This window comes from Onychomys torridus, chromosome 12, assembly GCF_903995425.1.
Source record: "Onychomys torridus chromosome 12, mOncTor1.1, whole genome shotgun sequence".
NCBI lineage: Eukaryota > Metazoa > Chordata > Mammalia > Rodentia > Cricetidae > Onychomys > Onychomys torridus.
Genome location: NC_050454.1, coordinates 11,159,799 through 11,187,435, shown reverse-complemented (window position 1 = coordinate 11,187,435; position 27,637 = coordinate 11,159,799). Strand labels below are relative to the sequence as shown.

The window sequence follows — 27,637 nt, the reverse complement described above, 5'->3', positions numbered from 1 at the left end:
TGCCACCTAGAGCCACAGAGGCACCCTACACCCGAGTCCCCTCCTCCTCTTGACGAAAGCAGCGGGGAAGGTGGAGTTAGTCCTGTGAACCTAAGCGGTCGTATCTTCCAGTTGTCCCAGTTTCCCGCCGAACTTTAAACACCGCCGTACAAGTCTGGAATGTACCATTCTTTTAAGTAGGTCAGTCTATCCAAAATTGAGACAGTCGTAGGAATAGCCATAAAGAAGTCCCCAGAACAATTTCCACATCTCTTCTCTATAATATTTTCAAGCTCGAGATCTACCAAGAGCATTCTGAAACAAGTCTTTCCATTCCCCCAGCGCAACTTCGGAGCTGAACGACTTGGACTCGCTCATACGTCACTTCCTGATTTAGAGCCAGGGAAACCGGAAGCCTCACGCGCTGAGAAGAGGTTCGTACCGCTGTGGAGTTGTTATGGGCCGGAGGAGAGCGCCGGGTAGCGGGTCTCTGGGCCGGGTACTTATCCGGCATCAGACTCAGCGAAGCCGCAGCCAACGTCATACTGATTCCTGGGTAAGAAAATCCTCGTCATCCATAGCCTTTCCGTCTCGTTCTGAGCGCCTCCATGCTACAAAAGTTGGAGCAAAGTCACGCCTGAACAGGATTTCGAAGCGGGTGCCCCAAGGCGCGGGGCACAGAGCTGGAGAGGCTTTAAAACCCGACTAGTGTGTGGTGAGGTGGGACTGAAAACGTGTATAACCTTTCATGCCGGAATGTTTGCCTGTGTTTGATCTTTGCTCTAGAAGCCGTGGGCGCTCTTGGAAATGTCTGAAGGAAAATAACTTGTAATCTTATTTATTTATTTATTTATTTTTTGAACGAGACTCCGTAGGCAGCCACGGTTGGCCCAGGACTACCTTCCTTCCTCCTGCCTAAGCGGCAGGGTACTGGGATTACAAGCCATGGCTACCACGCTTGGATAGACCTTTAAACTTTCCGATTTTAATTATACAGAGAATGGATTCTCGAGAAGTGGTTGGTTCCATCAGAAAAACAAATAACTCCGATCCCTGCTTTCCCTGTGTTTTCCTCCTTGGGGTTTAGCTCAAGGAATTAACGTTGTCTCTAGGAGCTTGAGGAGGATCGTAGTAGGATCCTTAAAAGGTAGATGAAGTATAGAGATTACTTTAATCGCAGCACGCAAGAGGCATAGGCAGGCAGACCTCTATGAGTTTAAGGCCAGCCTGATCTACATAATGAGTTTAAGGCCCAGCATGGCTCCTGTCTTTAAAAAAAAAAAAAAAAAAGTGGTTTGATTTTTTTTTTTTTTTTATTCTAGTTGTCACTTTTATTCTCTAGAATATTTGAGAAAATTCTGAGTTCTCATTAAGATCTTGTGCTGGAGTTGTTTGTCCTTGGTGCTCATGTGACTGCATGTCCGTCACACTGTCCCATTTTCCAACCAACTAGATGTCCTAAGGAATACACACATGCTTCTCAGTATTCAAGTCTGGACATTTGATTATTGGTCAGCTAGCTGATTTGGTGGGGACTTACTGTTGTAGTAGCCTCTGGGAAGTAGTCAGGGTAGTTGAATTTAAGTGTAAAAAAATAAATTCTTATCTGTATCCTGATTGTCATTAATTCTAAGCTTTTGTTTTAATTTCTTTTTAAAACTGTGTTTGTACCTGTAAGTAAGCATATAGCAGGATGGTATTTATCAAACTCTGGGTTGTATGAGAAAATCAACCTAATAGTTTGCAGCTAGATCTTTTTTAATGGTCATCCTGGCCAATCCAGTCTTCCAGCCCCTGGGGGCTTGGGGTGGAGGAGACTAAGGAGAAGTGGGGAGTAGATGTCTACACAGTTCAGGATGGCCCTGAGACCTGTGGTCTCTGTTCTCTCTGCTCCTGTGATCACAGCATGTATCACCACACCTGGCTTTAAAACAGTCTTTCTCATACATCCCAGTGGAAACTTTTTAACTAGCTAGCTGGCAGAGTCAAGACAGTCTGGGTTCTACCTCTGCCTCTCTACTTAGTTTGCAACTATAGGCGAATTATTTTACCTGCTTAAACCTCAGTTTCCTAAGTAGCAAAGTGAAGACACAATACAATTCACTTCAGAAGAGTCTGAAGATGAAATTGAATGGTGGAAGGGAGGTGCCCTTGCTGAGCTAAGAAAGAGTTCATTTAAATATTTGATCTGGGGTTTTTGCATTGCTGGATTTCGATGCCATTGACAGCAAAGGGCAAATATTCTGCTAAGCTATGCCCCCAGCCTAACTAGTGTTAGTATTAGTAGTGTACATTGGAGAAGTGTCAACGCACCTGGAGGACATAGACCAGTACCAGCAAAGTTTAGAGCCGATAGGATGCCAGGAGCAGAGGAGATGCTTCAGTCCTTCTGCTGTGTTTTGTCTGTAGCTGCACACAAGTGAACTCAATGATGGCTATGACTGGGGCCGCCTTAATCTTCAGTCAGTGACGGAGCAGAGCTCCCTTGAAGACTTCCTTGCAACTGCAGAACTTGCAGGGACTGAGTTCGTGGCTGGTAAGTGATTTATTACCTAGTGCTGTGACACTGGTCCCGGCCGTCTCGCTCACTTCATATGAATAGGCTGTCTTTAATCCAAGAGCACTGTGGGAAAGTCCCATGGGGGTAAGGTAAAGTCCACACTGGTCTTTAAATTTAGCTCTAAAGAACACTTCAGATGCTAGGTGTGGTGGCTCATGCGTTTAATCCCAGAACTCTGGAGGCAGAAGTAGCTGGATCTCTATGAATTTCAGGTCAGCAAAGGTTACATAGTAAGACCCTATCTCCAAACATAACAACAAAAACTACTTCAGATTGTACATCATCACATCAGACTCAAAACATACCCTTGCTGCTCTCAGGTACCTGTACTTAGGTGTGTGTGTGTGTGTGTGTGTGTGTGTGTGTGTGTGTGTGTGTTCTAAGCACTCAGAACAACAACTGACAAATAGCATTATAAGTTATTTCTCTTACTATTGTGAGTGGCATGCTGCTTAGCGAGTCATTCATTCATTTGTTCAAAATGCTTTTGTTTAGCACCAGTCATTCTCAAACATTGTGCTGGCTACTCAGAATAATATTAGAAGATAAATTTTATTTCTTTAAAATGTTTGTTTATACATTTTGAAAGAAGTCTATAGAAAACAATGGGCCGTAAAAAATGGAGCTCATATCAGATTTTGACAGAAGATGGATGAGCAGGTAATAGAACAGGAGATAGCCGTTCCTAGTGGTGCACACCTGTGATCCCAGCACTTGGGTGAGCTAAGGTAGGAGTATTTCCCCAAGTTTGAGGCCAGCCTGGGCTACAAATAGTAAATTCCCGGCTTTGGCTACATAATAAAACCCTATCTCCGAGCTCAAGTCAAACAGATAGGCAGAGGCATCTCGACAAGATGTAAAATAGCAGTCTGCTTTGTTCAGAAAATTGTTGCAAGTTTGGTTTTGCTGGTGCAGGGGACAAACTGTAATAGGCACAGACACTGGGGAGGTGGCAAGGGCCAGATTCCAGGGAGGATAAGTTTAAGGAAGGCCAAGTGTGATAGCACATGCCTTTCACCCCAGAAGGCAGAGGCAGCAGTGAGTTTGAGGTTAGCCTGGTCTACATACTGAGTTCCAGATTACCCAGGACTGCATAGTGAGACCTTGTCTTTAAAAGGAGAAGACGGGGATGATGGACAGACGGTAAAGTATTTCTTTATAGGTTTTTAGGCAAGTAATGACATGGTTTCAGATGTCATTTTCTGTTGTTTTGTGAGTGAGTGCATATGGCCGGGGGGGGGGGGGGGGGGGGGGATATGTTTGTTTTGATTTGGGGGTTTTTGATTTTTTTTTCCCCAGGGGGTAGTCATGCTCCCTACCTCCTAGCTTTATATAGTTGTGGTGCACAATATGTCTTAATATGCACACACAGTGTATGGGCAGTGACTTCCAAGGTAATTGACAGGTCCATCAGTGTGCGTAGTTCTTTTGTGTGTGGTCAGATAAGTCTACTACTATCTTGGTAGATTTCAAGTGGACAATACACTATTCCTAGGTGAGATCACCATGCTGACCGTTAGTTGTCTAGAGCTCCTCCTGCCTCATTAAACTTTGCACTTTTTTGTTTGTTTGTTTGTTTGTTTTGTTGTTGTTGTTGTTGTTTTGTTTTTCAAGACAGGGTTTCTCTGTAGCTTTGGAGCCTGTCCTGGAACTTGCTTTGTAGCCCAGGCTGGCCTCGGACTCACAGAGATCTGCCTGGCTTTGCCTCCTGAGTGCTGGGATTATAGGCATGCGCCACCGCCACCCCCCCCCCCCCCCCCCCTACTAAACTTTGCACTCTTGATGGCCTTTTTTCCCCCGTGTCATCTTCGTAACACCATCACTCCCTGCTTCTGCATGCTCCACCTTTTCAATTGTGCTCACTAGTGAGGTCACTGTTTCTCTGTGCCTGGCTTATTTCCATTAGTGTAGTATTCGTCCACATCATTACAGATGTTGAGATTTTCTTGTCTTTTGAGGGTAAGAAATGCTCTTTTGTACATGTATACAGTTTGTTCCTCTGTACAATACAGTTGTCCTACAATTCCTGTAGAAATAGTTACAGCATACTCGCCCCACCCCACCCCCATTGCACAGGTTCTTAATTCCCTTATATAAAATGTCAGAGCACTTGTATAGAACCTCTACTTAGCCTCCTGTTTGGAGGGTGGGTGTGGGTGTGTCTGTGCACCAGGTCTGTGCCTGGCTATCTACAGCCCTTAGTTTTATTTTATCTTAAAGCATGGTCCTCACCATAGGACAAGCCAGCCTTGTGCTTGCTGTGGAACCCAGTCCTACCCCAAGCTTATGATCCTCCTGCCTCACCGTCCTAAGCGCTGGCATTACAAGCACGTGCCACCACCTTGGCCCTATCTTTAACTTTTTTTTTTTTGAGGAGTCTTTTCTGTGTTTCCTAATTGCTGTACAAGACTTCAGTGTTCTAAAAGCTGACTGGTGGTTTTAAGGAAGAAGGATGAATTAGGAGACATGTCTTAGTCACAAAAAGAAGCAAGTCAGATCTGGAGGAAGGAATTCAGACAGGAATGTTGGGTGCATGAATAAGCCAGGCCTGCTGGGCAGAGCTGGTGAAGAGCAAGAAGTTGAGAGTAAACTATTGGGTTTCATCCTGACACATTACCTCACTCACTGCTATTGCTGACATTACAGAGACTGATAAACAAATGTCGGTGAGGCTGTGGAGAAATTGGAACCTCATATATTATTTGCAAAATAATGCAGCTCCCTTAAAAGCTGTGTTGGCAGTTTCTGAAAAGGTTAGAATAAAATAGCCATATAATCCAGCAGTTTCACTATTGGGTAGATAACAAGATAGCCAAAAACATGTCTACATAAACACTTGTACGTGCATATTCTTAGTTGTATCATTTGCCACTAAAAAATGAAGTGGAAGCACTCTCCATTAGCTAAAGATTAGATAAACAAAATGTGGCACATCTATGCCGTGGAGTATTTGACCACCACAAAAAAGCAAGTTCTGATATGGGCTACAACATTCAGGACCTTTTAAACATTCTGAACTGGGGTCATAATTCAGTGGTGGAGCACCTGCCAAGCATGTGGAAAGTCCTGAGTTCGGTGCCCAGCACCAGGAAAGAATAAAAACATATGGTTCTATTTATAGGAAAAGTCCAGAGCAGGCATATTTACAGAGACAGAATAGGGAATGGGAAGTATATGCTAATGGATGAACATTTCTCTCTGAGGTTTCTGTTTGAATGTGGATTACCCTCACAAAGCTGAATTTGAAAAGGCTCTTAATGCTCTTTGCCAGGCCATGTCCGTGTGGGTTTAGGTGAGAGGGAGAAAGAGTGAACCATGAATTATGTCCTATGGATTGAAAAACAGCACACATCTTTATCCCAGTAAGGCAAGTGGCTCTCTGTGAGTTGAGCCAGCTTATCTCCATAGTGAGTCCAGAGCAGCCAGGGCTAAATAGTGAGACCCAGTCCCTCTGAAAAGAAAACTTTTGGGTTTGGAAGCTGGAAGTGTACATCTGTGAACCTACATGCTGCTTCTCCGTGAAGCTCTGAGGGTTATTCTCACATTACTGGGCAGCAGTTACTCAGAGATCTTGTTCATAAACATACTCCTGACTCTTCCTCTGGAGACTGTGATTCAGCAAGTGAGGTCTAGACCAGTGACTTTCCATTTGTAACAAGGGCACAGAAGGTGGTGTATCTGACTGGAAGTGTGGGTGCTAAGTGCTCCCTCAGCAGGGACATCACTGCACTGGACTACTGAGCAGCCGTTGATTACCACAAGGCTCTCCAAGGCCTCTTGTCAGATGAAAAGACTATGTTCCCTGACCAGGCTGCAGGTAGGCCTCCATGGATGAAGCACTTCTCTGCCAACCCTCACACCCTGTATTAGGTCCCCAGGACCCACGTGATAGAAGGAGAAACCCAACTCCATCAAGTTGTCTTCAGACCTCCACATGTATCAGATCCCACCCATAAATAAACATGTAAGGTGCATGTGAATATTAGAAAAAGAGACTCTTGCTGGGCGGTGGTGGCGCACACCTGTAATCCCAGCACTCGGGAGGCAGAGGCAGGTGGATCTCTGTGAGTTCGAGGCCAGCTCAGTCTACAGAGCTAGTCCAGGACAGGCTCCAAAGCTACAGAGAAACCCTGTCTCGGAAAAAAAAAAAAAAAAAAAAGGAAAAGAAAGAAAAAAAGAGACTCTGAAGACTACATGTTTAATTCAAGGGAGTGACTTAGAGTGGCCAGGATAGAGAGAAGGTTGGAGGTGGGTCAGAGGAAGGTTTACAAGGAGAGCTTACTTTGCAATTGTGTAGTTAAAAGTTACAGTCCAAACATAAAACAGATGAATAAGGAGGAGGGGTAGAGCGTAGGACTGGAGGGAGGTGGGACTAGAATGAGGTTGGAAACAGTTGGAAAGGTCAGTTCCCGCAGGGGAAGGAGCACAGCTTCCATTGCCCCTTCAAAAGGTGATGACAAGGCTGTCCTCGGGAAAGGGAAGGACAGAACAGTTGCCACTTAGGGACTGGGGCAGGCTAACCAAGTGCTCGAGCAGTCCTCAGCCTAGCCATTTGCCATGCCGTAGCATAGTGTGGTGCCATTTCCTATAGCAGTGTGCATCTCAGGACACACGGGGAAACGAGGCCAGGAGAGTTTAGGGTACAGTGGTGTAAGGAATTCAGCATCGGTTACGGGATGGATGTGCAGGACTTCCAGTGAATTAGCGAAAGGCAGGAATCAGGAGCTAAAGTGGGGGTGCAGTGGGCAGTCACCATTGGATGGAGACGCTAACAGCATAGGAGCATCAGGTATGGGGGGGAGTGCTTAGCTGTTAGTGGAGCTTGATAGGTGAGGGTCCTGGTGGGTTAACAGTAGTGTAGGTTACAAGGCTGCGGGATCTTACTTGGTGTTGTGATGGTTTGAGGGGGTAGCAGGCTGCAGTCCTTGCTCAAGGCTTTGAAACTGCGCCTTCACCTGCTACTTGAGGAGGAAGTGTAGCTGCCTTCTCGGGTTCTCAGACAGTCTAGGTGGTGGCTGAGCTGTGAAACAGGAACTGCCCAGCAGCCCAAGGGTTAGCGCTCTAGAGCACACATCTCTCATTACTAGGCACACAGGATCACTCAGCCACTAATGGTGGCCATTAATATATATCTTGTATAAATTATAACTATAGTAGTTCACTGCTTCTAAATGGAACAAGTCTTTTGCTAAATCTTTGCCTCTACTACTATGAGCTAAAAACTACATATGTAAAATGAGGAAATTGGTTATACTGAATCTTTATCATCCTTTCCCATTGTTACTGTTTCTGTAACCAGAAAATCCATTCACCACGTGGAATTTTGTAACATGGTACCCAAAGAAGTCTTAGCTTTTTGGAAGTTTTAGTGAGGTAGTGAAGATGTCTTTTTCTTGCAAAGTTATCTCTGTAGAAAATTAATTTAAAAATTAACCTAAGAAGGCTTAAATTCTGTTTTAGGAAGTGGTTGGTATTCAAGCTTATCAAAATGATCAACATTCAGTATTTTAAATTACCTCTTTTAGATTTTGAGTCAGAATCTCATGTATCCCAGGCTAGCCTCAAACTCCTGATCCTCCTGCCTCCACTCCCAAGTTCTGGGATCGCAGGTGTGTACCACCACACCTGGTCATCCAGTGCTAGGGGTAGAGCACAGGGCTTCCTGCTCACTAGTCAGGCACTGCAGCAGCTGAGGTGCATCCTTGACTAAGAGCAGTTTTCTTTCTGTGAACAGAGAAGCTTAATATCAAGTTTGTGCTGCCTGAGGCTAGAACTGGACTGCTGTCTTTTGAGGAGAGCCAGAGAATTAAGAAACTCCATGAAGAAAACAGACAGTTCTTGTGTATACCGAGGAGGTAAGCTGAGCAAGAATTTCGATCATCAGAAGACAGAATGACTGGAGAGCTGGCTCAGGTTAAGAGCTGACTGCTCTTCTAAAGACCAGGTTCCGTTCCCAGCACCCACATGGCAGCTCACAGCTGTCTGTAACTCCAGTTCTGGGCATGTGGTGCCCTCTTCTAGCCTCTGCAGGCACCAGGCACACACATGGTGCACAGATGTACATGCAGGCAAAAACAGTCATACATGTAAAATAATAAATTAATAAAAAATGTAAAAGAGACATAGCCACTGAATAATATATTCTTAGTTGTTCATAATTGTCCTGTTTCTGTCTCAGCTGCCACTTACATCCAAATTCTCTTTTGAATTTGGTAGCTTATATATAAATTTCTTCTTTTCTGTGATTGTTTCAGACCAAACTGGGATAGAAAAACTAGCCCCGAAGAACTGAAACAGGCAGAGAAAGATAACTTTCTAAAATGGAGACGCCAGCTTGTCCGGTGAGTAGTGGACCCCAAAGATTGCCTGGAAGCACTGGTGCTGTGGGATGTCTTTGTATGCTGTGGATATGTGTTGCTCTGATTGATTGATAAAGCCATTTGGCCTGTGGGAAGGCAGCTTAGAGGCAGGTAGGATATCCAGGAGAGAGACAGGAAGAAGAAAGGCAGAGGTGGAGGAGACGCCATCCAGCTGGCCAGGAAGCAACGTGTAATGGCACACAAGTATAGCCATGGAACATGTGGCAAAACATAGGTTAATAGAAATGGGTTAATTTAAGATATATGAGCTAGCTAGCTAGAAGCTTGAGCCATAGGCCATGGCTATGCAATTTGTAATTGATAGAAGGCTCTGTGTGTTTCTTTGGCTCTGGGTGGCTGCAGGACTGGGCAGGACACAGAAAAATTCCAGCTACACGCTGGGTCCAGGCATTTTAGCTTGCACTGCCATTTGCCTCCTGAAGCCTTTTAAAAGGAAAGGGAAATACCAGGCTGGGGAGATAGCTCAGCTGGTAGAAGCACCTGCTGCCAAGCCTGATGATCTGAGTTCAGTTCTCAGGACCTAAAGAACCGACTCCCACAAGTTGTCTGTGGGCCTCTAAACATGCACACAAAGTAAATGGATAAAATGCTGTTTTAAGTGGGGGGAGGGTGGTAGCATCCATTACAGGTGTGTTTTGGTGTACATGTAGACAGCATTGCTGGGTGCAGGTGCAGCTGTGCACAGAGGTGCTCAGTGGTTATTTTGCTGCATTCTAGTCTTTCCTTATTCATTGTGTGTGTGTGTGTGTGTGTGTGTGTGTGTGTTTGCCTGGGTGTGTATGTGTACCAAGTGCATACATTGTCTCCCCAGAAACTGAGTTACAAGTGGTTGTAAGCTGCCATGTGGGTGCTCTGCAAGGGCAGCCAGTGCTCTTGACTCCTCAGCCAGCTGTCTGACCTTTAGTTCCCAGAGGTGCTCCTCTGAGCAGCCTTCCAGGAAGAGTTGTAAGAGAAACTCTTGCTGTGTAAGGATAAATATGAATTTGGTGGAGTATAATATGACTAAGTTTTATTCTTGTGTTGACTCAACAGTAGGTATATTAAAATAATTGGACAGAGCCTGGTCTGGTGGGGGTAGGCCTGTAATTTCAGCTAATCAATGGCCTGCCAGGGCTACAAAAATTGTCAAAAGAGGCTGGATGTGGTGAGTGGTGGAGCACTTGCTTGACATGATCTTCTTTTATTTAGTTATTTAGTTAGTTTTTTGTTTTTTTTCGAGACAGGGTTTCTTTGTGTAGCTTTGCACCTTTCCTGGAACTCACTTGGTAGCCCAGGCTGGCCTCGAACTCACAGAGATCCGCCTGGCGCTGCCTCCCAAGTGCTGGGACTAAAGGTGTGTGCCACCACCGCCCGGCTACATATCTTCTTAATGTAATGAATTTGAGTGTTTACAGTTCTCTAATCCTATTGTGATCAGACAGAGATGTAACCTTCTCATTCTGGAGCCAGGCTAGAAGAGGAACAGAAGTTGATACTGACTCCCTTCGAACGAAATTTGGACTTTTGGCGCCAGCTCTGGAGGGTCATTGAGAGAAGGTGAGTAATGTTTTCCTTGTTTAACGAAGACATTGCAGTGTTGTTACTGAACCTAATGTTGACATGTGCTCTGGGCTGTGTATCCAGCAAGAGGGAGATTAAATTACACAGTGAGCTACTGAGAACTATGAAAAACAGAAAGTGGCCCTAACTAAACTATAAACAGTCACTAAACCAAACCAGAGTCTAATCTGGGAAGGGACTAGTGAGATGAGGGAGGTGTTCATAGGCTGGGACAGAGCTAAGAGAGGGAGAGAGAACATTATCAGAATGCATTATGTGCATGGGTGACATTTTCAGAGAAATTAATTTTTAAAAATTAAAAGCTAAAAATAGAGGGCTAGAGAGAGGACTGAGCAGTAACAGCTTTGCTACTCTTGCGGAGGGCCCAAGTTTGGTTCCTGGAACTCACATTAGGTAGCTCACAGCTACTTGCAGCTCAGGTTCCAGGGGTCTGGCTTCCATGGCACCTGTGTACATTCACATGGACACACGCATGTAATTTAACACATCTTTCTTTTCACTTTTTTAAAAGAAACCTGAAAATACACTGTATTTCATTTAAATTGTGTTTTTGGGTTTTTTTTTAGGTCTGGGGAGGTAGTTGAGTTGTAGAACACTTACTTATCTAGCATGTGTGCAACCTTAGGTTCATTCTTCAGTACGAGGGGAGGTGTGTGTGTGTGTGTGTGTGTGTGTGTGTGTGTGTTCGATGACTACGTTGGACAGGTGTGTAAGAATAGAGACAGCTGGAGAGATAAGAGCTCTTACAGAAGTTCCCAGCACCACATGGCAGCTCACAGCTGTCTCTAACTCCAGTTCCAGTGGAACCAACACCCTCTCCTGGCCTCCACGACATTGCAGATACCCAAACACTTGCACACATAAAATAAAATAAAAATAAGTAAGTAAGTAAATAAACAAACAAACAAATAAATAAATAAATGTTTGCATAAGGTGGGTTCTGGAGCACCTGTGGTTACTTTCCTCCTGGAAAGCAGGCATAGAAAAGCGCAGCTTTAGAGGTGTGTGCCGTGAGGAGAGACTGCCCAGCCAAGTTCCAAGGACACATGGAGGAGTGAAATGCAGTCCTTGAGCTCAGAGCACACAGCGCCTAGTGAAAATCCAGGAGCAGTGTGATCGCAAAGAGAAGGCCGTGGGGCTGTAGCAGAGGAGGTGTGGTTGATAAGGATTGAGGACAACAAAGGTCTGTCTTTGTTTGTGTGGAGGACAGGGTTTCTCTATATAGTCCTGGCTGTCCTGGAACTCACTCTGTAGACCAGGCTGGCCTCAACCTCAGATATCCGCCTGGCTCTGCCTCCCAAGTGCTAGGATTAAAGGCAGGCACCACCATGCCCAACCCAGGTGACTTTTCAAAGCCACTGTCCTTCAGCCAGCAGAAGTGTGCTGCTGTTGGCAGGTTCTGCATAAGCTTCTCCTGAGTCTTAGGCTCTGCTGAGCTTGCAGATTCTGTTCTCTTCTCCTGGGGAGCTTTGGCAGAGCAGAATGGATGTGTGTCCTTCAGAGCTTCCGTAGAGTTGAGGGTGTGCGCTGCTTTTTCTGAAGAGAAGTGGACACAGAGTCTGCCGTACCTCACTGTTGACCTTGATGGAAGACACCGTCTACATACTTACCCACAGTTCTCTTTTTTGTTCTCTTTCTCTGTTTTTCCTGGCTTCTGCTGAACTGAAATGCCTGGCATTTGTTTTCTATTCACACTTGAGAATGAAGTACTACAAAGCTGTTCAGATATAGTTTGCCTGCTGGTGAACCTGTCTGTAGAGAGACTGGGCACGGATCAGTTGTTCGGAAGACTCCAAGATATTAGTATCTTTATATCTTTCCTTAGCACCTGTCAGGGTTTGTTGTTGTTGTTGTTTTACATTTATTTAATTGTGCATGTATGCCACATGCATGTGTGGTCAGAGATCAGCTTCAGGAAGTTGGCTCTCTCCTTTCATCATGTGGGACCTAGAGAATTGAACTCGTGTGTTCAGGTTTGATGACAAGCACCTTTACTCATCTTTCCAGCCCCCGTGTGTTCCTTAAAGTAAAAAAAAAAAAAGAAGAGAACAAAAGGAGTGAAAATGAAAACACAGCATACCTAAATCTATGGGGAAAAGCCAGTTCTAAGTGCCTACCTTAAGGAATTGGGGGAGGGGGCCGAGGTGATGATCTCTTTAATCCCAGCTCTCCAGAGGCAGGCCCAGCCTAGTCTACATAATGAGCTCCAGGTCAGCCAGAGCTACAAAGTAAGACCCTGTCTCAAAAGAAGAAGAAAAAAGAACTCTGTGTAGGGTCTGACGCTGTAGCTCCGTTGATAGGAGCACTTGCCTGTCATGCACAAACTCTTGGGTTGATCCTCAGTACCACATAAACCTGGGCATATGTCTTAGCCAATGTTCTGTTGCTGTGGGGAGACATCATAACCATGGCGACTCTCTTAAGAAAGCATTAATTGGGGCTGGCTTCTCGTTTCAGAGGTTTAGTCCAGTCTCATCATGGTGGGGAACATGGTGCCGCACAGGCAGCTAGAGAAACAGCTTGAGAGTTCTACATCTGGACCGCCATGCTGCAGGGAGAGAGACTGGAACTGGCTGGGGCTTTTGAAAACCCAAAGCCTACCCCAGTGACACTTCCCCAAGGCCATACCCACTCTAACAAGGCCCCACCCCCTAATCCCTCTCAAGTGGTGCCACTCCCTGGTGACCAAGCCTCCAAATCCATGAGCCATTCTTACTCGAGCTGCCACAGCATGGTAGTGCCTGCCTATAACCTTGGCTCTCAAAAGATAGAGGCAGGAAGCAGAGAAGTAGTTCCCAAAAGTTACCTTCTGACCTTCATATGTGTTCTGTGCGCACACTCACTTATATAAACACACACAAATTACATACTTTAAAAATCTTATTTTTTGCTTACTTGTTTTGAGAGAGGGTCTTGCTCTGTAACTCTGGCTGGCCTGGAACTCAATGTTGTAGGACCAGGCTGGACTTGAAGTCACAGGGATCTGCCTGTCTCAGTTTCCCAAGTACTGGGATTAAAGGCCTGTGCCACCATGTACAGCCTTAAAAAAACAAAACAAAACAAAACAAAAAAAAAAACAACATCAGGTTCATCTCTGGCTACATAGCACCTTCAAGTCCTGCCTCAAAAGACAAAAACAAAGCCGGGCGGTGGTGGCGCACACCTTTAATCCCAGCACTGGAGGCAGAGCCAGGCGGATCTCTGAGTTCAAGGCCAGCCTGTTCTACAGAGCAACATCCAGGCCAGGCACCAAAACTACATGGAGAAACCCTGTCTCAAACCCCCCCCTCCAAAAAAAAAGACAAAAAGACCCCAAAACTCATAGCTTTAAAGTTACACTTCACAGGGTTAGAAAAAACAAGAACAAACCAAACCGAAAATCAGTAGATGAAAAGAAATAATTAAAATCAGGGCTGAAATTAATGAAATGGAAACAGAAAAAAAAATCAATGAAACAGAGGTGATCCTTCAAAAAATGATAAAGATGAACAAATTCTTTGCCAAACCAAATGAAAGAGAGAAGATCATCCATAAAATTAGAGGCAAAGGTGGGGGAGCATTATGACAGATAGCAATGAAATTTGGAAAATTATTAGAACATACCTTAAAACATATACTGCACCAAATTGGAAAAGTCTTTTTTATTAAAAAAAAAAAAAGCATTTCCAGAGTGGTGTGATGGAAAGGAGCTGGGCGTCTTCACAGGTCAGTCTGTGTTTAATCCCTCCTCTACATACAATACCTCCTTCCCCATCTTGTCCCATGCCTGAACTCAGGTTCGTCTTATCCACAGTAAACCCAGCCTTCTGCTGCTGGGTGCTGAGCTACCACAGCAGAGCAGCCTGGGAACTTACTGTTAGACTCCCTACAGTTCTGTGCTCAGTTCTTGCCTGGGCTTCTGGGGCTTAAACAGTCTTCCTTCCCACTGATCAGGCATGTCTGTGGCGGTACTCTTGCTCTTTAATGAGGGTCCTTACTTTTGTTCTTATAGGGGGTGGGGGTGGGGCAGAAGCAACCTATATTATATAGTCAGTCTTCCATGACTGACAGGTTGTACTGTGTTTACTTTTCATGCCCCTAAGTTAGCATCTGGGTTCCTCAAATGAGCCTGTACATGTGAAAAATGGGAGGTTCAGTTGGAGTACAGTATTGCTGAACTATTATTATATTTCCTTTTTAAAGTTTTTCATTACATTTAACCATTTATGAGTATCCACATGGTGGGGATGGACATTGACTACCATGACACACTTGTGCAAATCAGAGAATAACTTGTGAGAATTGGTTCTATCCTACACCATGTTGGTCCCAGAGTCTAACTTGGTTGTCAGACTTGACAACAAGCTTTTACCGGCTGAGTCATCTTGCCAACACATTCCTTAATATAGCAATATGTTTTAATCACACAGTATGGTCTGTATCACATAGAAATTGACCCGAGTAATCCAGATATATTAGTGAAGTGACTACTGGCACATCATTAATAGGAAATATCTTATTGATGTCTTCCCTATGGCAGATGTCTCCTGTTTGCTGACAGGTTGACTGAGCCATCTGTCTCTTTAATTTCAACAGTGGTTATCAAAAACGATTTGATACGTAACACGGAGGAGCTGCAGGAAAGGGCTGAGGCATGCAGCAAAGAACATTCTGTTCCAGTAAGGCATTCCCACTGTTACTGTTGAATAAATGCCTCCAACAGGCTAGCCTGGAGTGTCTTCCCCTGCTGATTTGAAGCTGTTTATTCCTTCTGTGTGTTGGTAGATAGAGCTAATGTTTGTCTTGTGGTTTAGCTATTCGTTTTTGCAGTCATGTAGATTAATTTGGTTTAAAAGTAGAGTTTACCCTGAAGGAGATACTGAAACTAGCTTAATTAGAGAAGTTTAAAACAGTTTACTACAAATTAGCAAATCTAAGCCCTCTCGTGTCTTTAATCCCAGCACTTTCGAGATAAGAGCAGCAAGTCTCTGAGTTTGAGACCAGTATAGTGAATTCTGTCTGTGCCTTTTGAGTGAGACCTTTGTCTCAGAAAACAAAGTTGGCTGGTCAAATCAGGGTTTGGTGAGGGTGCTGTAGGGATGTTGTGTGTGCAGTTTATCTCTTTGCAGTGGTAGCCACATGCCCTGACCCAACTTCCTAGCCACAGGGGCTGAAGGGAGGGAGGGGGGCCTCTGAGAAATGGGAAGTAAGTGTTCTAACAAGGAAAATGCTGGAGTGTTGAGCATGCTGGCCTATATGCCCCTTCTACATCTAGCTGAACCAAAGGGGCTTGCTGTGAGCATAGAAAGCTGTCTTACTGTCACATTTTACAAGAGGACAGACATCTTGCATGTGGACTTGACATCCTTGCTTCACGATGGTGCCTAAAGCTGACACTTAGTTGCATTTTACTGTTTAAACACATGCTGGGAACCTGTGGGTGATCATTGGCTAGGCCTCAGCTCTCCTCTTGGAGTACAATACTGACCGTAGTGGAAGCTGTAGGTGATAGTGTGAATTCAGATCAGACTGGATACTCAGTGAACTTCACCGTGGGGTAGTTCGGGTACTGTCATGACCTGAAGTTAATAGAAATTGTAGTGGAGGGTTTAGTGAATATCATACGAGTCCTCTAAGCCAATTAGAGTGGTAGAGTGTTGAAGAGCATGGCCTCTAGTCCAGACTGCCTGGGCACCCATTCTGACGTCATCACTTATTAGCTGACTTTGGGCAGGTTATATGACTATAATATATATCGTGAAAACTGGGAATAACTATGCCTTAAGAAGTTAGTATGTCACCGGCTTAATGCATGCAAAGAATTTCCTTTATTACCATTAATACATGTCAGTGGTTCCTTTTTTAATGTTTTTCTATGGGTTTTTGTTTTTTTTTTTTATAGCCCACTGAGTCCAATTTGTGCTCCCCATATACTCATAGGTCTGGGGACCTCCATTGGAGCAAAGTGGATGAACCAGGGGCCACAACCATAAAGAAAACTGACCCTCCTGAAGCCTTCAGGTTTCAGTAGGGGAGAGTTCGTGAGCCCCTGTCCCACCCTAGAATGGTGACAGATTTGATCTTGCTCAGGTCTTGTGCAGGCAGCTAGGCTGCTGAGTTCATACGTGCACTGGTCCTGCTGTATCCAGGAGACACTGCTTCTGGCTTTTACATTCTTCCTGCCCCTCTTCCTTAAGGGTCCTCGGACATTGCAGGAAGGAAGTGGGATGCAGATGTATGGTCTGTGGCTGAGCACTCCCCAGACACTTACCCTCTGCCCTCTGACCTGTGGGGAGTTCTGTGCTAAGCACTGTGTCAGTGGTCACTTGTACTTTACACTAAATGGACTTTCTCACTTTCTTCCCCCAGTGATGTTGTGGTCCAGATAGTAGATGCTCGAAAACCACTCCTGTTCAGATGTGAGGATTTGGTAAGTAAAGTCTGACTGGATTCTTGGGACAGTAAGGAGAGAGCAGCATTCCTCACAGCAGTAGCTGAGCAGGCATCCTGCCTTCTCTAGCTGGCTTACTTAGCCTCCCCTCTCCTGCAAGCTCAGGAGCTTGCATAATGCGCTATTTAGACAGAGCTCTGCTCCAGCGGTGGTTGTCTGTAGAAAAAAGCACAGAGACTTGCACTCCAGGTTCTAGCTGCTGGGTTGGAGGATACTTTGTTGCTAGCCATTTGCTGGTCTCCTGTTTTAGGAGACAGAAGTCAGGATGGCAGTTTGCTTTTAGTTAAGATATTCCAGGCACTTTCTACTCCATCTCACTCTTTTTACATCTTATTACACCCTTGGGGGGAGGCCATAAAATTTTAATTGGAAAGCTCCAGTGTGATTGACCCAGAGTCTGTCTTGCTTGTTTGAGCAGACTGGTGATGCCTTTATCTTTACAGGAGTGTTATGTGAAGGAGGTGGATGCCGCTAAGGAGAATGTCATTCTGATAAACAAAGCGGACCTGTTGACTGCTGAGCAGCGCTCTGCTTGGGCCTTGCACTTTGAAAACGAAGGTGTGAAGGTTATTTTCTGGTCAGCTTTGGCAGAAACCGTTCACTCTAAGGTAACCAGAGCTGGGGAACTTTCTCACAGTGGATTTCGGGGATTACTTTGAATTTTGGTTAATGTGCTTTGTTTATATTGGCAATTTGTAGGAGTTACTTTTGTTTGGGGATTTTCCTTACCCCACTGCTGTGATTGTAGGATAACCTATAGAAAATATTTAGACTCTTTAATCAAATCATACAGTTACTTTGTGATTTCGGGTAATCAGAGATGCCTGGTGTCACATTTGGGACCTTAAGGAAGTTTCATAATGGTTTTGTATTTGCTTTTAAGATAAACCACGGTACAGCTGAAGGATATAAACTTGCCAGGGTTTATCAGGATCTAGGTTTGTTTTTAAAACAAACTAAACTTGAGTTAAAGATATATTATGCTATTTCTTTTAGCTTTAACCCAAATTTTACTAAAACAACTTTAAAAAGTTAGTTGTAGGATCTTTGATATTTAGAAAACATTTAGAAGTAATATTCCCCCTCTTTCATCTCTTCTCAGTCGTTTGATTTTGATGGTGTTAATGTAGATGCTGTGTAGGCTGGGTGTGCTGGGGAACACCTTTAATCCCAGCATAGTCAGAAGGTGCTCTCTGAGTTTGAGACCATCCTGGTCTGCATAGAGTCTGTGACAGCCAGGGCACAGAGGGACCCTGTCTAAAAAAAGATAGGCTCTGTGACTACAGTGCTTTCATTGGGTGAGTTCATAATTTACTGAGCTCTAAGCTCCAACTGAAAGAAGAAACCCTTCCTCCACTTCCTGTCAGATGGTCATGTTATCTCCCACTGACTAATTCTGGCTGAGGACGTAACTCAGTAGAACAATGTTTGCCAAGCATGCAGAAGGTCCTGGGCTCTCACTCCAGCAATGACAACCACCTCAAGACCAGGCAACTCGTTCCTTTTTAACCTGTGATGTCGGAAGTTCTTCCCTTCAGCGAAGCGAAGTTAGCTCCCTAATCTTTGATCTGGGAATTTAGTCTTTGTCGTCTTGGTTCCTTCCTATACAGCTCATTCATTTTTGCCTCAGATATCTTACACACACCATGTTTGGGCTCTCATCTTGGTGCTTCTCTATTTCTGCTGTACTAACACTAAAATTGATAGACCCTAATTGAACCTATTTATTCCGTGTGTTGTCTGCTAGGGCACACATGGATAGATTTCAATTTCTAGAGCTGGGGAGATAGCTCAGTGAGTGAAGTGCTTGCCTTCAAGTGTAAGGACCCCAAATAAATGCCAGTCTTGGCCAGCCGGGTGTTTTGACACCTGGGAAGCAGAGGCAGGAAAATCTTGGTGAGTTCAAGGCCAGCCTCGTCTACATAGTAAGACCCTATCTATCATACTAATAATAATAACAACCGATCTAAAATGAAGTTCTGCTACTCCTGAATTTTGTACACAGGAGTCTGCTCCGTAGTACTTTTGACTTATTTAAGGCATTTACAAAAGCAAAGTAAGGTTGGGAGTATAGCTCAGTGGTCCAGTCTTGCTTCACACACAAGCCCCAGGCTCTGGTCGTCCTGGACAGATGACTGCTGCACCCACATATCCACTTGCCTGTCTCCAGCATATTTCCTGTTCTTCCCTAACCAGCCCACCGAGTGAAAGGTACAGTTCCACAGGTCTGAAATTTGTCGTTTCTGTTATTTCTTCAGGACCAAGGCAACGGTGTTGCTGGAGAAGCCAGCGGTGTTGCTGGAGAAGCCAGCGGTGTTGCTGGAGAAGCCAGCGGTGTTGCTGGAGAAGCCAGCAGAACTGAGTCTGAAAACTCGAGTTTGGATGAGAATGAAACTCTGCACAGAGATTTGCTCTCACTTAGGGAGGAGTCCACAAGTGACGAAGATGACAGTGAGTATGAGGACTGTCAGGAGGAGGAGGAGGAGGAGGAGGACTGGCAGACGTGTTCGGAAGAAGACAGCAGCCCTGAGGAGGAGGACTGTGGTCAGGACTGGAAGGAACACTGTCCTGTCGATTCTGAGACTCAGAACAGAAAAACTCCAGAAAGCCAGCACATGAACAATTGTAGTCACCTGGTGTCCAAGCAGGAGTTACTGGAGCTCTTGAAGAAGCTCCACACTGGGAAGAAGGTGAAAGATGGACAGCTAACTGTCGGGCTGGTAAGATGGAGTAGATCATGGCACTGACACCACAGGAGAGTCTTCAGTCCTGTCCCTCTGCAGCTACGCATGCCCCATAGTCAGGCTTCTGATGTCCTAGAGAACATGCTTCCTTCTCGGTGCCCTCTGGCATCCTGGGAGGAGGCAGTGTGGGGGCAGGGTCCAACTCAAAGGAAAGATCTCTGGGTTTGTATAGTTCACATACATGTTTATATGAAATGTGTCCTGTGGTCTCCTAGTTCAGTTCCTTGTCACTCAGTTACTGAGAGAGGAGAAGAAGAAAGTCTTTGGTGTTGCTGCCAGACTTCAGTGAGGTGTTCTGTTGACATCCTGTGACCAGCTTACGCTGTTTCACATGCCCTTAGGGAGAATCTCAATCCTGGCCAAAACCATGACAGGTACAGTCATTGCATAAACATAACAAAATGGCATCCCAGCTCTAGTCTAATTCTAAATGGCTGTGGAACTGCCCACTGCTCAAGGATACAGCATGGCTCTGGGCTGCAGCATGGCTCTAGGGGGCCCATCCTTAGCTAAAGACAGGTAAAGGCTTAGAGAAGGCATCAGTAGTAAAAATCTTCCCAGGGAAACAACACAGTGGAAGGCGGAGTAGCCTGTCAGCTCTTCAGGGTAACTAATCCTAACTGGGTTCAGCCTTTCTCTCCTGCGTCCCACCACTTACAATAGAATAGGAAGCCTACTTAAAATGTAGGGTCTAAGCTGGGGGGGGGGGGGGGGCGCGGGCGGTGACGCTGCACACCTTTAATCTCAGCACTCGGGAGTTCAAGGCCAGCCTAGTCTACAGAGCGAGCATCTAGGACAGGCACCAAAACAACACAGAGAAACCCTGTCTCGGAAAAAAAAAAAAAAAAAACCAAAAACGTAGGGTCTAAAGAGAAGATTCAGCAGCTGAGAGCTGCTTGTGCAGAGGACCCACATGGCAGCTCCCAGCTGTCCATTATTCCAGTTCCAAGGGATCTGACACCCTTCCCGGCCCCCCGAGCATTGCCTGCATGTGGTGCACACACGTAAATGAAGGCAGAACATCCTTATACATAAATACAACTAAAGTCTTATTTTAAAAACGATGGAGTAAATGATATTTACTGTAGGTATTGACTAAAGCCCTGCCTCTGGGGTCAGATAGGCATAGTATAATTCCTAATTCCACAGTAGATCTAACCTGAACACAAAGTTCCTTAATTCCTTTGAGATTTAAGGCTGTATTCTCCGTGCTAAAAGTTCATTTCCGTGTGTATCAGAAAAGCCCAGTTTCTCTACATGTGTCTTTGAGTTCTAGAAATAAAGTAGCCTCCACTGCTCTCTGTGTTCTTAACCGGGATATCATCCCAAGAGTAGCTTAACTTACTGTTCTACAACTCTACATCGCCTGCCACACTTCCCTGGGCCCTGACTTAAAAAGCGCTGACGTTTTTAGATGTTCAGAAGTTGTGATTATTGTTTGTCTGAGCTCAGCTTCACCCCTTGTAAAAGATATGGTGGAAACAGTGAAATACCTATAAACGGAACGTTGTGGGGCAGGCACAGGGGGGAGGCCTGTTGTAGGGGTGCCAGCAAAGTCCGCAGAAACAAAATTCATATAGCTGCATCATGTGTCAGAGATGAGTCTGAATAGATGAACCCAAGGACAAGAAGGGGACAGACACACAGATGGCCTGTTAAGTCGGCTTTCGGAGCAGCCAGGCTAGCATTTCCACCACTCAGGTAACTTCCAGTTCTTTTCTAGGTGGGCTACCCTAATGTCGGTAAGAGCTCAACCATCAACTCTATCATGGGCAACAAGAAAGTGTCTGTGTCTGCCACACCTGGCCACACCAAGCATTTCCAGGTATTTCGACTTCTTTGCACAGTGCTGCTCCTCTTCCCTCCCTCTTGCCAGGCGCCCATCACAACCTGCCACATGTCTTTCAGACTCTGTATGTGGAGCCCGGCCTCTGCCTGTGTGACTGCCCCGGCCTGGTGATGCCGTCCTTTGTGTCTACCAAAGCAGAGATGATTTGCAATGGGATCCTCCCGATTGACCAGATGAGAGATCACGTTCCCCCCATATCACTAATATCCTTCCTGTGTCAGCACCACTCTGGATTGGGGGCATAGACTTAGTCTAGCATAAATGTAGGCATTAGAAACAAAGACATGATCCTTTGCATCTCTGTTAGATAGTCTCTCAAAGTTAGAGTTTGTTTACAGTATTGTTCCTCAAAGTGTTAAGGTCTGTTTCAGAGATATTTTTTTTTAGATTTATTTTTATTTTATGTGTGTGTGTGTGTCTATATGTATGTCTGGGTACCACTTGCATGCCTAGTACTCTTGAAGGTCAGATGAGAGCACTGGATCCCCTGGAACTGGAGTGACAGACAGTTGTGAGCTGCTTTGTAGGTGCTGGGAATGGAGCCCTGGTCCTCTGCAAGAGAGGCAAGTGTTCTTAACCCCTGAGCCATCTTTCTAGCCCCAGAGATTGTTTGTTTGTTTCTGTTGTTGTATTTAGAGACAAGGTTTCTCTGTGTAGCTCTGTAGACCAGGCTGGCCTTGAACTCACAGAGATCCACCTGCCTCTGCCTCCTGAGTGATGAGGTTAAATAATCACCCAGCCTTGTTCTTTTAAAGAATGCATTTAAGGTGATCATTGGTGTGTAAGATGTAGGAGCATAGAGTCAGTTCAAGAGTGGATTCCTTGACAAGTTAACGTTTGCCAGAATATCCCACGCCATGTTTTGGAAGCTACCTATGGTATTAACATTATAAAGCCTGGAGAAGGCGAAGACCCCTACCGACCTCCAACCTCAGAAGAGCTGTTGACGGCTTATGGATGTGAGTTGTCAGTCATTGTGTGTCATGGGCAGTGTTCATAGACGTCTGGAGCAGGTCACTAGGCACCCCCGTTTCATCCTAATGACACAGTACTGCTTTCCCTCGCATACTCCAGATCAAGCCGGTATTTCCTGTTTGCAAGAACAGATGACCACACGTGTACAGATGCTCAGACCACTGTCCAAACAACGCTCTGTGTAGAATAAAGCCTATGGCTATGAACTTTAAAGGCATTGCCAAGTTCCTCTAATTTTACTTTGTGTTTCTTTGTAAGATGTATTACTTTAACTTACGTGTATGTGTGAGGTTGTGTGTACATGAGTGCTGGTGCCGGTGGTAGTCAAGCTAAAATTTTATTTTCTGTGTATGACTGTTTTGCCTACATGTATGTCTGTGCATTGTGTGTATGCCTGGTGTCTGAGGAGGCAGTGGATGCTCTGGGACAGGAGTTATAGACAGTTGTCAGCCACCAGGTGAATGCTGAGGATCAAGCGGGGTCTTCTTGGGGAGGGGGTGCTCATGTCTCTGTAGGAGTCTGTGTACATGAATGCAGTGCCATCAGTCAAGAGTCAGGTTGGGGGCTGGAGAGATGGCTCAGGGGTTAAGAGAACTGGCTGCTCTTCCAGAGGTCCTGAGTTCAAGTCCCAGCAACCACATGGTGGCTCACAACCACCTATAATGAGATCTAGTGCCCTCTTCTGGCCTGCAGGCAGAGCTGTGTACATAATAAATAAAATATAAAAAAAAAAAAAAGAGTGAGGTTGGATTCCCTGGAGCTGGAATTACAGACAGCTGTGAGACACTGGGCATGGGACTGAGACCTGAGCTTGGGTCCTCTGCAAGAGCAGTGCATGCTCTTAACCACTGAGCCTTCTCTCCAGACCGACATTTAGGTTTTTGTGTGTATAACAGAAATTAGGATTCTGAATCTTTTCTCCTAAACTGGGAGGTCCAGCATAGCTAGTACATGCAGGGCTGAGTTTTGAACCTAGCATTAGAGCAGGCTTCCTAGTGTGTTTGGGAAGCAGAAAAGCACGTGTAATTATTAAGTTAGGACGTTTGCCTGGGTTGCCTTTTGTTTTGCAGATGGTATTCTCCTGCAGGCAGCCTCCATGAGTAAATGCCCAAGATCAGGGATAGAAGGAATAACTCATTGTGAGAAACAGGACATGCCTGTCAGAGTCCTAAGTGATTAGATACTAGATAAGCTGCAGAGGCCACTCTGTGTTAGCAAATGTTGTTGATGACAACATATGTTACATGGCGAGAAGAAATTCATTTCTCACAGGGCTGTGGGAGAGCACCCGACACACATCACCTCAGGCCTTCCTGCTGTGGTGCCGACCCCTAACTGAGCTTTGCAACGGTTGGTTTCTCTCACAGGCATGCGAGGATTCATGACAGCACATGGACAGCCAGACCAGCCTCGATCTGCACGTTACATCCTAAAGGACTATGTCAAAGTAAGTGTTCCTGTCTCCCTTGAGGAAGCAAGCTTCCTTTTCCATGCCTTGTGTTCTAGCTCAGGGCAGCCGTTAGGGAGGTATTTCCTTTGAGATGGACTGAAGGCGGGTGGCGTGTTTCTAGTGGTGCTGGGACTTGACCTGTGGGCCTCCCACATGCTGGGCAGCTGCTCTACCACTGAGCCCCGGCCCAGCCCTCAGAAGTGATAGGATTTTAGACTCCAGCCTGATGTTCCCATGCGCGTCCTGACGTAAAAGAACTACTTAGAAAGGAAGTGCATGAAAGGTCACAGAGAAGGGCCCGGGAGGAGCTGCTGGCAGAGTAGGACTCCAAGGTTGCTGCAGACTGAAACACAGAAAGCTCCCTCAGCCTCTGCCTGCCTCACCCTTCCTGGAGGACCTTCGCCCTCCTTGGTAACGTGGTCACGGTGTACTGTTGTCTCTGTAGGGCAAACTACTGTACTGCCACCCTCCTCCTGGAAGAGATCCTGTGACGTTCCAGAATCAACATCAGCAACTCCTAGAGAACAAAACAAAGGCTGAAGAAATACGACTCCAGCCTGGCAGAAACCAAAAAGCCAAACAGATTGAAAATGGAGTTGACAAAGCCTTTTTCCATCAGGTAAGTGTAAGAGTGTGTTTACCTTCTCACCCAATACATTTAAAAATCCAAATATTTACTATTGAAACATCTAGTGGGCTGGAGAAGTGGCTCAGTGGTTAAAAGCTGCTCTTCAGAGAACCTGAGTCTGATTCCCAGCACCCACAGCACGAGGCTCATGGGCACCGTAAGTTCACATAGCACACTTTGTTACATACGGGTATGAGTGTCTGGAAGTCAGATGGGGGCATCGGGTCCCCTGCAGGTGGAGGTGAGCCACCATGTGGGTGCTGAGACTGAACTAGATCCTCTGCAACAGGTGCCCCCCTGAGCTCTCTCCCCAGTCCCACTTCTTTGCTCTTGGGTCTTGCTTTGTGCCTCAAGCTGACCTTAGCTTCACTGGTACTGAGATTACAGCTGTGCATCATCAGCCTGGCTCCACACACAGATTGGAAGTGTACAGTAGTTTCTATTATAGCCACAGCTGTGCAGCCATTACCACAACCAGTTTTAGAATTTTGTCACTCCAAAAAGAAACCCCATACCACTGACAGCCACTCGTTTTCCCTCTCTCCCCTTCTCCCCTGCTCCCCTGCCAACCACTAACCTGCTTTTTCTCTGTGTGTGGGGTGGTCTGCTCTGGGCATGTCACAGAAGTGGAGTCATGCTGTGTGATCTTCTGTTCCTTCCCTTAGCTCTTCCAAGATCCACTGTGTCAGAGCGTGTGTCCACACATCATTCCTGTTTATTACAAATAAGTTACTGTAAAGAAGTGCCATAGTTCTTTTCCATTTACCAGTTGACAGACATTTGGGGTATCCTCACAGTTTTGGCTGATAGGATTAGGTTGCTCGGTGTGCATGTGTGTGTCTGTTTGTGAAGTGTGTGTTTTCACATTCGTGAGTGAGCACTGCGGAACTGGAATGCTTCCGTCATTTGGAAAGCTGTGCTTTTAGCTGGTGAGATGCAGCCAGCCTGTCCAGGGTTGGCTGTGCTGTTGGGCATGCTGGCCAGCAGCACTGTGGGCTTCATGGCTCCACATCCACACCAGTGTTTCCCGTTTGCTGGTGCTGTTTCCGCCATCTGAAGTAGTCTCTGATCAGCCTTTTTTCCTTCCCCTGGCACTTCATGACGGACACAGAGTCACAGGGACCTGTGCATTTCCTGTACAGAAATGAGTTGTGAGAGGTTTTTGTTGTTGTTTTGTGAGTGTGTGTGTGTGTTGAGGGAAATGAAACAAGGTCTTATATAACCACACTGACCTTGAACTCTGTAGCTAAGGATGGTCTTGAACTCTTGAACCTCCCTCCTCCACATGCTGTATACACTCTAAACAAGGTGTGGTAGTGCACTCTGTGATCCTAGTACTTGCACTCATCTCCCACATCCACACACACACACACACACATCTTCTCACTTCCACAAATATGCATGCACGCGTACATGCATATAAAATTATGTGGATCAATAGTAGTAACTTGAATTGCTTCATCATAGCTGGTAGCCTTTTCTTTTTGTGTTTGGTTGGTTGGTTGGTTGGTTTTTGTTATTGTTTGTTTAAGACAGGGTTTCTCTGTCTAACAGCCCTGTATAAACAGTAAGGTTGTCTTGGAACTAGCTCTGTAGACCAGGCTAGCCTCGAACTCAGAGATCCGCCTACCCTTGCCTTTCAAATGTTGGGATTAAAGGCGTGACTCACCACACACAATGGCTGGTAGCATTTTTTTTCAATGTCAGGTTTGTTTACAAGCATTAAGTCATTTGGTTGTGTTTAATACACATTTTCAATATTCTTCAGTAGGGGCTGGAGAGAGGCTCAGTGGCTAAGAAGACATGCTGCTCTTGCAGGGAATCTGGGTTTGGTTCCCAATGCCACAACTGTGGCACAGAACATTCAATTGATTTATTTTTTTTTCCCCTTCAGGACAGAGTTTCTCTGTGTAGTTTCTGATGCTTGTCCTGGATCTCACTCTGTAGACCAGGCTGGCCTCGAACTCAGAGATCTACCTGGCTCTCCCTCCTGAGTGCTGGGATTAAAGGCTGGCTCAATTTAATTTTTTAATGCTTGCAGAGATTTCTGAAGGCATTGCATGAAAAAGCTGCATTATGTGAGAAAAACATTTATTTTCAATAAAAAGAAAAAAAGAAGAAAGTAGAAAGTGTCGCCTTAACAACGTCCATATCTAAACCTTTACCCCAGTAGTAATATTTTACTGCATGTGGCAGTCGTGGATATCACTTTATAGTTTTCATTCATATTACCACACAAACACTATTTCTTGAGCATCAGTGTCTAATGTATGCTGAAGCAGCCTGAATCTGACATCCGTGGGGATTCAGGCTCTGTGTGGTCGTATATACCTATAATCCTAGCACTCCAAAGACAGAGAATTGGGAACTCAGGATTTGCTGGGGCTACACAGTAAGACCCTGACTCAAGAAAGAACAAAATAGAAATGCCCAGGAAATGGTGTGAGTTACGGGGTTTTGGATGGTTCTGGATGGCGTTGAGGGTGGAAAGAGGTGAGCTAAGAGAGGTGCTGGGGAGCCTCGGATGAGGGCTAGGGAGTGAGACGGGCCGGAGGAGAGCCCTGTGCTGAGGGAGTTGCTCCTGTCTCAGAAGCCTGTTCATCTCTCCTGTGTTTCCTCTCAGGAGAACGTCAGAGCGCTGACCAAAGGGGTCCGGGCTGTGATGGACTACAAACCTGGGAGTGGCCTGCGGAACGCAGCTGCTGTGAGTGCTGGGAACGCGGCCGGGAAGCCCTGGAAAAAACACGGCAACCGAAATAAAAAAGAGAAAAGTCGTAGGCTCTACAGACACCTGGATATGTGAACTTGCTCAACAGAAGTGGTGTCTGCATCGCGCAGGTGGACATGACCAAAGCCACAGCTGCCCGTGGGGCTTTCCAGACACGGGCACTGTGGAATGCACCCGGAAGTCTAGACAGCGGGGCAGCCTTTGGAAGCACCAACTGTGCCTGTAATAGTCAATGCGGTGTCCCAGGAGTCTGCTTCTGCAGCAGGCTGACGGATGTGTGTGTAAACATACATACAAATGCATATTAACTTTGTTTTTGAAAAGTTATTAAATTAATTGGCCACTAATTTTACA

At 45.6% G+C, this 27,637-nt stretch overlaps 1 protein-coding gene across 1 annotated transcript; it reads left to right on the top strand.

Moving 5' to 3' along the window:
- The first annotated feature begins 383 nt into the window (after positions 1-383).
- Positions 384-27,637, top strand: Lsg1 (large 60S subunit nuclear export GTPase 1). Its single transcript, XM_036203915.1, has 14 exons — positions 384-535; positions 2,389-2,515; positions 8,274-8,394; positions 8,794-8,880; positions 10,369-10,455; positions 16,828-16,888; positions 17,353-17,517; positions 19,168-19,629; positions 21,377-21,478; positions 21,562-21,705; positions 22,338-22,461; positions 23,845-23,924; positions 24,373-24,546; positions 27,179-27,637. The coding sequence occupies exons 1-14, from the start codon at positions 437-439 to the stop codon at positions 27,356-27,358; spliced, it is 2,013 nt and encodes a 670-aa protein (XP_036059808.1). The 5' UTR covers positions 384-436; the 3' UTR covers positions 27,359-27,637.